Source organism: Plecotus auritus, assembly GCF_963455305.1.
Source record: "Plecotus auritus genome assembly, chromosome: 4".
NCBI classification, from domain to species: Eukaryota; Metazoa; Chordata; class Mammalia; order Chiroptera; family Vespertilionidae; genus Plecotus; species Plecotus auritus.
In genome coordinates this window covers 71,135,177-71,146,459 of record NC_137775.1, presented here as the reverse complement: position 1 = coordinate 71,146,459, position 11,283 = coordinate 71,135,177, and the positions used below count along the sequence as shown (strand labels likewise).

The following is an 11,283-nucleotide window of genomic DNA, read 5'->3' as shown; positions in this document are numbered from 1 at the left end:
CGGCAGAGGAGGGAAGTTGGGGGCGACCAGGCCTGCAGGGAAAGGCAGTTGGGAGGGACCTAGGCCTGCAGGGGAGAGCAGTTGGGGGGGACCAGGCCTGCAGGGGAGGGCAGTTAGGGGTGACCAGGTCTGCAGGGGAGGGCAGTTGGGGGGACCAGGCCTGCAGGGGAGGGCAGTTAGGGGTGACCAGGCCTGCAGGGGAGGGCAGTTAGGGGAAAACAGGCTGGCAGGGGAGCAGTTAGGCATCAATCAGACTGGCAGGGGAGTGGTTAGGGGGTGATCAGGCTAGCAAGCAGAAGTGGTTAGGGGCAATCAGGAAGGTAGGCAGGCAAGCAATTGGGAGCCAGCAGTCCTGTATTGTGAGAGGGATGTCTGACTGCCCGGACACCTCGAGGTGTCCCAGATTGGAAAGGGTGCAGGCTGGGCTGAGGGACAACCCCCCCATGCATGAATTTTGTGCACCGGGCCTCTAGTATATAATAAAAGCCTAATATGCTAAGTGTCCGACTGTTCATTTGACTGTTGACCAGTCACTACAACACACACTGACCACAAGGGGAGAGATGTTCTGACTGGTAGGTTAGCTTGCTGCTGGGATCCAGCTGATCGATCAGAACTGGGTGAGATGAGCCGGACATGCCCTGGAGCCCTCCTGCAGTCCCCTCCTGGCAGGCCAACCTCCTGCGGTCCTTACCTGGACAGCTCAGGACTGGGAGAGATAGCCCTGATCGGGACTGGGTGAGACAGGCTGGACACGCCCTGGACGAATCTGTGCACTGGGCCAGTTTTGGCCTGATCCCTGCAGGCCAGGCCAAGGGACCCCACTGATGCATGAATCCATGCACCGGGCCTCTAGTAAATAAATAAAAGGTTTTAAAAATGTACTTCTTCTATAGTCAACAGAAGACATTGCCTTACATACATATTTGCCAGAGCTCAATCTAGATTTGGTACCATCCACTGGCTTCAATGCAGAGCTGAAGCTGGTATGAATCTATGGGAAAACCATGCAGAAAGGCATCTACCTGACCATGCTAGCTTAGTTCTCCCCAGAATGTTATCCTTAAGTTATGACTTAATATTGGCTTTGTTCTAAAAAGGAAGTTTTCACATTCTCTGTGAAGTCAGTTGAAGATTACAAGTAGTTCTAGAAGTGCTTTCTGAGAACTTGCTGATAAGGGAAATAAGGTACTTCTCAAATAAAACTTATTAAGTCAAAACGTGTTTGTGGAGAAGAAAAGGAGGGAGGAGAGACAGATGATCGATAGGTAGGTAAGTAGATAGATAGATAGAGGGGGTGTGCTAGAACCAGAATATAATCTATATGTATAAATTGAGTAAAATAATGTGTCCGTTAGGATTCAGTTCAATACCATCAATGTGTATCTAGGAAATACAACTCAATCTGGCCACCTGGGAGGTGGTCTCTGCTAAAGAAAAGTGGTTACTTAAGCAAGCATCAGCAAATGACTAAAATGTTTCACCCAATTATTCATCTCACGTCAATTCCATGTTCATCTACCAAGAGAAGATGTGTTGTTGTTTGGATATAAGCATTCCAGTTATTGGAATATTTTCTATGGTAACTCCAACTTAATAAAGTGATTTTTTTATGTATTCATGATATCACACACATATAATCTTAGTAGATATCAATAGGGTTCAATTACCACCAAGGGCCACTCAGCTACAAATTTCTAGACCAAGTTCTGAAAGAACAGGGACTGCCTTCTTCAAACCTAAGAAATCAGTATCTGCGATCTAATGCCTGGAATATGTAGGAGCCCCAATGTTTGCTGAGTGGAATGAATAAATGATGTACACACAAAGCTAATTCACTTTGAGGCTTCTCCGAAGCCATCCTGACTTCCCCTGGAGATCCCAAATTCTGTCTCCTTGCATATGCCTTCCTATTTAAATTTTAGCAAAGACCTTTTTTTCATTGTTAACATTCTTTTCATAAGAATTCACAATGTAACTTCTTTCTAAATTTTAATGCCAGAAAAAAACACTTGAGTGCTTCCTTTTATCAAATGTAAAAAATTCATGATCCCTCAGTCTCCTCTTTGTCTTGGTTGCCAGGAAATTCAGACATATTTACATATAATTGCAATTATTTCATCTTCTGATAAAATTTCCCCTTTAAATGATATGCTGATCTTTGCATCTTTAATACCTCTGTTACATCTATAGTAATAAAAGGGTAATATGCTAATTAGACCGGGAGACCTTCTGGGAGACCTTCCGGACAAAGCCATGGTGGCGGGGCTGAGGCAGAGGCAGTTAGCAGCGATCAGGCCAGGAGGGGAGGGCAGTTGGGGGTGATCAGGCCTACAGGGGGGGCAATTGAGGGCAAGCAGGCTGGCGGGGGGGTCAGTTGGGGACAATCAGGCTGGCAGGGGAGCAGTTGGGGGCAAGTAGGCCGGCAAGGGGGGGCAATTGGGGGCAATCAGCTAGCAAGGGGGGTTAGTTGGGGGCGATCAGGCTGGCGGGGGGCAGTTGGGGGCGAGCAGGCTGGCGGGGGGGCAGTTGGGGGCAATCAGGCCAGCGGTGGGGGCAGTTGGGGGCGAGCAGGCTGGTGGGGAGGGCAGTTGGGGGCAATCAGGCCAGCGGTGGGGGGCAGTTGGGGGCAAGCAGGCTGGCAGGGGGGTCAGTTGGGGACAATCAAGCTGGCAGGGGGGCAGTTGGGGGCAAGTAGTCTGGCAAGGGGGGGCAATTGGGGGCAATCAGGCTAGCAAGGGGGGTTAGTTGGGGGCAATCAGGCTGGCGGGGGGCAGTTGGGGGGTGAGCAGGCTGGCGGGGGGGCAGTTGGGGGCAATCAGGCCAGCGGTGGGGGCAGTTGGGGGCAATCAGGCCAGTGGTGGGGGCAGTTGGGGGCGAGCAGGCCGGTGGGGGGGGCAGTTGGGGGCAATCAGGCCGGCAAGGGGGGGGCAGTTGGGGGCGAGCAGGCTGGCAGGGGGGGCATTTGGGGTGATCAGGTTGGCAAGGGGGTGCAGTTCAGGGCAAGAAGAACGGCAGGGGAGGCAGTTGGGGGTGAGCAGGCCGGCATGCAGAGTGGTTAGGGGTGATCAGACAGGCAGGCAGGCAGGTGAGCGGTTAGGAGCCAGCGGTCCCAGATTGCGAGAGGGATGTCTGACTGCGGGTTTAGATCCGATCCCACGGAGACTGGACCTAAACCATCAGTCAGACATCCCCCGAGGGGTCCCAGATTGGAGAGGGTGCAGGCCGGGCTGAGGGACCCCCGCCCCCCACCCGGCTGTGCACGAATTTCATGCACCGGGCCACTAGTTTTAACATATTGCTATTTCTAAGTGTATCCATTTTAAATATCTACTGATTTCTTGTAATTTTGTTTGATGGACAGTTTCCCCTTGGCTCTCCCCTTCCCCCATCTCCCAACATGGTTCTATTACTATTTTTGATATTGTGTTACCTTTAATTTCATAACTTTAATATGCTCATACCTTTTACTTTGCTTCCTCTACCAGAGACAGTATCTCTTGATTTCTCTCTTCACGACTTTCCTCATCTGTCCCACATAAAGTGAGGCTATTCATACCCTTTTCCCCTTGTCTTCCACCCACTCCAATCATCCAATTTGTATTAACTGTCTTTACAATGTCAAGGCTGATACTTGCATTCAGTGCTATAATCAATGTGTACTGTGTTCTATGGATTAATTCTAAGACAGAGTACTTACTGTAACTACCTACGTATGTACTGAAGAACTCAGTAGTACACCCTGAAGACATCCTTTTCTTGCATTGCTGCTTGTTTTCCTGGAGCTCCTGCTTTGCTTATCCTTACTTCTTCTTTTTTTTCCCAATGCAATATGCATCTAAATTTTCTTTGGTATAGTGGCACTAAGACAGAAGTCAGTTCCAGGATCCTCATTTTTGCCAGTACCTTGCTGCACATCTGAAGAAATTAATCACTGTTTGAAGTTTGCATGTAACGTGAGGGCCTTGACCTTTTGAAAAGCCATAACTATGAATAATCTCTAAATTAGATATTTTAGAGGACTTCAAAGGAAATATGTTCTTCATTAATGGAAGTCACAACACTTAAATCAGCTTCATGAAAATAAAACATTATGACCGTGAAGGAAAAAACAAACAAAACTTAGTTATAATAAAAGCAAACTTCTAAATGGGCAGAAAACAAATGTTTAAATCTAAGAAGAACATATATATTTTAAAAATACAAGAGGCAAAATGAAAGCCTAAGAGGTTGGTCTGACAAAAACAATCATTCCTAGAAGTAATGAAATGTACATGTAGTATTCAAGACAAATATGGTAATGCTTCTAAGTGTCTAGGTAGCAAAATAAATCTTAAAACAGGCTAAGTACACATTCCCTTTCATCTAAATGCAGTTTATATAGGCTTAAACCATGTATTCAGACTTAAAGCATCTAACTAACAAATTCCCCTGTCAACTGAGGGCCTTCCATGTACAAGGAGCTATACTAGGCACCAGGGATGAAGGTGAAGAAACAGATGTGTTCAAGGACTTGCAGGCATGAAAGGAGGCAGAAAAGAAAGCCATAAATCACAACACTGTACAGGGTGCCCAATGAGTAGGATAGAGCACCTAACTTTGCCTGGGAGACTTAGAGGCGCAGTATCTGAGAAGATAATGTAAAGGTTGTGATCTGAAGAAAAAAGGTTTTCTTAGGAGACAAATGGAAGGGCAGAGGATCATAGGCAGAAGGAACAGTCCAGCAGGGTGGGGATGTGAAAAATCAGAGCCATTTGGATAATGATGAGACATTTGTTAGTTTGGCTCATATAAGCAGTGTGAAGATGGCAGAGAAAGCTGGATAGTCAGGTAAGAAACACACCAGGAAGACCTTATACATGATGTGATGGCTTACAGATTTCATTCTGAAGTAACTGAAAGCTTGTCACAGCAAAGGAACGAAATACTCTGATTTGGATTTTCATCACTGAGGAAAGACTTGGGACTTGACAAAAGGTCCAGTGAGGACGTTTAAGAACCAGTGTATTAGTCTGCTTGAGCTGCTATAACAAAATACAACAGACTGATGGCTTAAACAACAGACATTTATTTTCTCACAGCTCTGGAGGCTAGAAGTCCATGATCAATTTGCCGGCAGGGTTGGATTTTCCAAAGGGCTTTCTCCTTCACCTGCTGAGGGCCATCTTCTCACTGTGTCCTCAATATGGTCTTTTCTCTATGTACACACATCCCTGATGTCTCTTCCTCTTCATATAAGGGCATCAGGCATATTGGATTAGGGCCCCACCGAATGGCCTCATTTTACCGTAATTAACTTTTTTAAAGCCCTATCTCCAAGTATAGTCATAGTCTCAGGTGCTAGGGGTTAGGGCTTCAACATAAGAATTCTGGGGGGACGCAATTCAGTCCATAACACAATGAGTGGCAGCAAAAATGGAGAAGAGGGGACAAATGGAAGGACAGTTAAGAAGTAGAAATCAACATGACTTGGTTGGTTGATGAGTCAAGCATACACAGCACATAAGAAGGTCTCCTTGATTTTTGGTTTAGGTAAGCAGGTATACGCTGATACCGTGTGTAAAAAAAAAAAAAAAAAGACTACAGAAGGCAGCTTGGTATGCTCAGAAAAGTGAAAAGTTCAACTTTGAACATGTTGCAACTGAAGTAGTAATTTCTAGTTATTAGAGGAAGTAAAAGTTTGGAGCTTAGGAAGGAATAATATAGATGGAAACCAAGGGTATATGAGATTGTCCAGAAAGAACATGTAAAATCAGAGCAGCAGGGAATGTAATCTTAATGAATAACATTAAAGGGTACATAAAGAAGCCAGACCTGAAGGCTGTGAAGTTGTATCTAGAGAGACAAAGAGGGACCTGGAGAGTATTATGCTAAGTGAAATAAGCCAGTCAGAGAAAGACAAGTATCCCATGATAGCACTTATATGTGGAATCTAATGAACAAAATAAACTGATGGACAAAACAGATACAGAGACATAGAAGCATGGAACAGACTGTGAAATCTCAGAGAAAAGGCAGAGGGTGAGTGGGTGGGAAAAGATCAATCAAAGAACTTGTATGCATACAGGCATAACCCAAGGATACAGACAATAGGGTGGTGAAGGCCTGGGGCAGAGGGGGGAGGGTGTGGGGTGTGTGTGAATGCTATAAGGGGTCAATGGGGAAAGAAAAGGGGACACATATAATACTTTCAACAATAAAGATTTAAAATTAAAAAAAAAAATCAAAACAGAGCAGTGTGCCACAAAAATTAAGGGAGAGAAGAATTAAGTGGGAGATGGTTGTTAATTCCTAGTTATTTTTCAGAAACGTAATGGTATTTTATTTCAAGCATCATATGTGCTTTTCACGAGTCCTAATTTGCTGAAGTTAATAAACTCAGCTATCATTTATGATTTATCACTATCCAGAATGTATTCAAAATACTTTATTGATATTATATAGCTTTCCTTACATCTTTTGCAAATTCTAAATCTTTAGGATAAAAAAAGCCAAAATATGATGTGATATCTTAAACTAATCAGTAGACTGGTTATTTTCAGGATTATTCTTGCCAATACTCCTATTTATGTTGAAATACAAATTTTGAGAGTAGCTACCTACAACAATGTATAGGCCTTAAATACTGTAGATGTGATAATCTATACTAATAAAATGTTAATATGCTAATTAGACTGGACATATTCCGGGAGACCCTCCAGACATCCTTCCGGACAAAGCCGTGGCTGCAAGAGCCGAGGCAAGCCACCAAGGCTGGGAGGGCCCATTGCAGAGCTCTGGCCAGGTTGGTGGGGCCTCCCTCTGTGCAGCATTGATCACAAATCCCTGGCAGGGTGGGCAGGGCAGACAGGGCCTCCCTGTGGGAGGTGATGGGGCCCATCCAGAGCCCTGGCCAGGTGGGCAGGGCCTCTCTCTGCTCTGCCATTGATCCCAGAGCCCCAGAAGAGGATTAATGGTGGATCCCATGGCAGGTGGGCAGGGCCTCACTCTGCTCCACCATTCATCTCACCCACAGGGAGGCCCTATCCACCAGGCCTGGGCTCATTCATTCCCGCCCACAGGGAAGCCCTTCCCACCTGGCCTGGGCTCCACCATTAATCCCACTCCTCTGGTTGGGCCCCATCGCTGCCCACAGGGAGGCCATGTCCACACTGCCCACCCTGCCAGGGCTTTGTGATCAATGCTGCGCAGAGGGAGGCCCTGCCAACCTGGCCAGGGCTCTGCAATGGGCCCTCCCAGCCTTGGTGGCTCGCCTCGGCTCTTGCAGCCACGGCTTTGTCCAGAAGGATGTCCGGAGGGTCGTCCGGAATATGTCTGGTCTAATTAGCATATTATCCTTTTATTAGTATAATTTTCCTTACCAGGTGCAGAATAACATTGCCAGTATACCAGATAGAAAATAGATTTTCCATATGAAATCCACATTTTTTAACCCTAGCAACATTACCTAGAAGAAATATTAAAACTCAATGGATGACACTTGTGGATTGTTCTACAAAATATCCCTGCTATAATGAGGGTATATTGAAAAAAAAAGTGACAGGGTAAAGCCACTCAAAGATGACTTTTATTTATTAAAAGGACTGCAGCAACTGACATTTGTAAAAATGGTGCAAAAAATATACACTGAGTAGCCATATTATTATGACCACGCCATCCGTACTTCATTGGGCCACCTTTTGCCTTCAATACTGCAGCGATTCTTCTTGGCATTGACTCCATGAGATGTTGAAAGGTGATGCGAGGAATTTGATGGTTCTGGAACCAGCTGCCTGATGGCTCTTTTAACTTCGTCCCACAAATGCTCAATTGGATTGAGATCTGGTGATTGTGGGGGCCACCTAAGCAAGGTAGTCTCCCTCATGTTCTTGAAACCACTCCTGCACAATATGAGCACCATGGCATGGCGCATTCTTGTTGGAAGAAGCCATCTCCATTGGGATACGCCATCAACATATGATGAACTTGATCAGCAATGATACTTAGATATGTTGTGCTATTCAGACGTTGTTCCACACAAATTAAAGGGCCCAAATCATGCCAGGAAAACATGCCCCAAACCATAACACTGCCCCCACCAGCTTGAAGGATTGTACTCATGCATGTGGGGTGCATGCTTTCATGCTGTTTCCGCCAAATTCTCACTCTGCCATCTGCATGATGCAACTGGAAACATGATTCATCGGACCACGTGACTTTTTTCCAATGCTTGACTGCCCAATCCTTGTGTTCCTGTGAGAATTGGAGACGTTTTATCTTGGTAACTGCTGACAGCAAAGGTGTTCCAACAGGCCTTCAGCTTCCATATCCCATACAATGCAGTGTACAGCTAATTTGCCTACACACGTCAGGTGGTCATAATAATCTGGCCACTCAGTGTATATATCCTTCCAAAAACTCCACATGAAAGCACAGAGAAAGAAACTTTTTTCAGAACACTGGAATTAAACAAAGGCGGACAGCATTCCAGAAGCACTTGTTTAAGAGAAATGGCTGCATTTCAGTGTGAACGGCGAGCTGTGTGGTGTTTTAGTTGCCCTGTCCCATTCTGCCCCAGACTCCTGGTGACAGCCTTGGACAGCAAAGGCCTGCAATCCTTTTGTAGCAGGCGGTGAGATTAGCAGGGCAATGGGGTTAGCAGGGCAATGAGGTTAGTAGGGCAATGAGGTTAGCAGGATGATGAGATTAGCACGTTATATTATTCTCTTTATGGAATTCTAGAAAATTCAAACTAATCTATAGTGACAGAAACATCAGTGATCACCTAAAAAGCAGTGGGAGGTAAGGAAGGGGCAGGAGAAAGATAATAAAAAAGAAGCACGAGTTCGGCCAATATTGCTCAGAGCATCAACCTATAAACCAGGAGGTCACAGTTCAATTCTTGGTCAGGGCACATATCTGGGTTGTAGGCTCACTTGGTAGGGGGTGTGCAGGAGGCAGCTGATCAATGATTCTTTCTCATCTTTGATGTTTCTGTCTCTCTCTCCCTCTCCTTTCCTCTCTGAAATCAATAAAAATATATATATTTTAAAAAGCACGAGGAAACTTTGTGGGGTGATGTGTTCATTATCTTGGTGGTGTTCATGCTTTCAGAGGTTTATATATATACACTTATCAAACTGTATACTTTAAATATGTGCATTATGTTAATTATACCTCAATAAAACTGTTTTAAAAATAGTTCAAGGCCTCTGTCCAGAAACTTTGATAAAATGCATATTCCTATTAACCCTCACTATTCTAATTCCCCAGATCTAGGGTAGGACCCAGAAATCTCCATTTGCAACAAACCCTTCAAGTAATCTTTTTTCTTTTTAATATATTTTATTGATTTTTTACAGAGAGGGAGAGGGATAGAGTTAGAAACATCGATGAGAAACATCGATCAGCTGCCTCCTGCACACCACCCACTGGGGATGTGCCCGCAACCAAGGTACATGCCCTTGACTGGGAATTGAACCTGGGACCTTTCAGGCCAACGCTCTATCCACTAAGCCAAACCAGTTAGGGCAGCCCTTCAAGTAATTCTAATGCAGGTTGTCCTTAAACCAACCTCTGTGGAACACTAGTCTTTGGGAGGAAGAGTTTCTGGAACAATTGTGTGACTAGAATGCTGTTTCTGGGGAAAACAGTAACTTTTTCTACTAGGGGTGTTACAGCTTTCTATTTTATGCCTCTAGCACTCATACTCAATTACCATAAAATATATTTAGTATAGTATTAATAGTTTAAAGGCAAATATAAGTCACAGTTCCCCCCATCTTATCCTATATAATACAGAGGTAATATGCAAATTAACCCTCACACCCTCACAAGATGGCTGCCTAGAAGGCGGAGCTTCTGCCTGGCATAGAAACTGACCAATCAGAACCAAATTTAGGTGAACTGTGAGGAACCAATGGCTGCCTAGGAGGCAGAGCTTTTGACGCTGGCATAGAAACCAACCAATCAGAACCTAATCTGGGTGAACTGCAAAGGTATAACCTAAGGTGGGGCTGAGGGGTTTTAAGGGCAACAGCTGTTTGGTGTAAGGTGTAAGAAAGCAATTCAATTTTTTAATGACCGGTTTGGCAGCACCGTGAATATGGCTGGCTATCAGTCCAGATATAGGGATTATGTATATTTGTCTGCCAAGAGCATCTCCTCCTGCTGAAACCCCCCCACCCCACTTAAGCAATCCTATCCTATATAATCTATCTATACTAATAAAAGGGTAATATGCTAATTAGACTGGGTCGACTGGCCACCTTCCAGACGTACAACTTCCTTCTGGACAAAGCCATGGTGGTGAGAGTTGAGGCAGAGGCAATTAGGGGCGGTCAGGCAGAGAGTTTAGTGGCAATCAGGCAGGCAGGCAGAGGGGTTAGGGGAAATCAGGCAGAGGCAGTTAGGGGCGATCAGGCCAGGCAGGCAGGTGAGCGGTTAGGAGGCAGCGGTCCCAGATTGCGAGAGGGATGTCTGATTGGAGAGGGTGCAGGCTGGGCTGAGGGAGCCCCCCCTCCCGTGCACGATTTCGTGCACCAGGCCACTAGTAAGATAAATAATGAATTAATATTTGAACAATAACTATAACACACCTTAGAATGCCATGGTCTTAGAGCATCAAGTAGCTTAAAATCTGTACATGAAATCTATTTGAATGGCACTGGTGATTTAATGTGGAAAACATGAAACAAGATGCACAGGGGAATAACATTTATTTATTGGCTTCAGACAATCAGATATGGACACTTTAAAATTTCACATTGCTTTAGATCCAAAGGCACAGACACAGTGATTTATTATGTTTTTAAAAACTGACAAAAGGGGGTATTAATTCTGGATGATTTTTAATCAATTTAACACTACTATACACTAGAGAAAAAAATTCCACAAACATACCCTCACAAAGCTGGTAGTTTTATATTTACAGAGTGTTATAGCAATTTTAAATGTTAATCTATAATACAATGTTACTTTGGAAAACATAAAAAATATAGTTTTTTAAATAGCCATGCTCCCATTTTTTATGAAAGGTATTCAGTTCATCCTAACCCTTCAAAAATGCATGATATTGCAGTCAGCTTTATAAAATCTTCAAGACAGAAGGCTGTCAGATGGAATAGGCAGAGGGCTCATCATCACTTATGTCTGAATCATCTTCATCAACTCCTTCAATCACTGATTTCTTCCCTTTACAACAGGATGCAATTAATCCGATTAAGAATACCTGTAAATTTCAATGAACTATGTTATTTCTCAAATCTAAAGTCATTCAGAAAATAATAAATTTAAAATCCAATG

The 11,283-nt window shown here is 44.4% G+C and overlaps 1 protein-coding gene across 3 annotated transcripts in view; it reads right to left on the bottom strand.

Moving 5' to 3' along the window:
* Positions 1-10,680: 10,680 nt before the first annotated feature.
* LMBRD1 (LMBR1 domain containing 1) overlaps positions 10,681-11,283 on the bottom strand; it is an 87,178-nt gene continuing 86,575 nt past the window's right edge. For all 3 annotated transcript variants that reach the window (XR_013960476.1, XM_080666076.1, XM_080666075.1), the window contains one exon: positions 10,681-11,209. Coding sequence is in view for 2 of the 3 variants with exons in the window: in XM_080666076.1 (XP_080522202.1) it covers positions 11,093-11,209 (117 nt within the window). In the remaining variant the exon portion in view is untranslated. The remainder of the gene's footprint in view (positions 11,210-11,283) is intronic.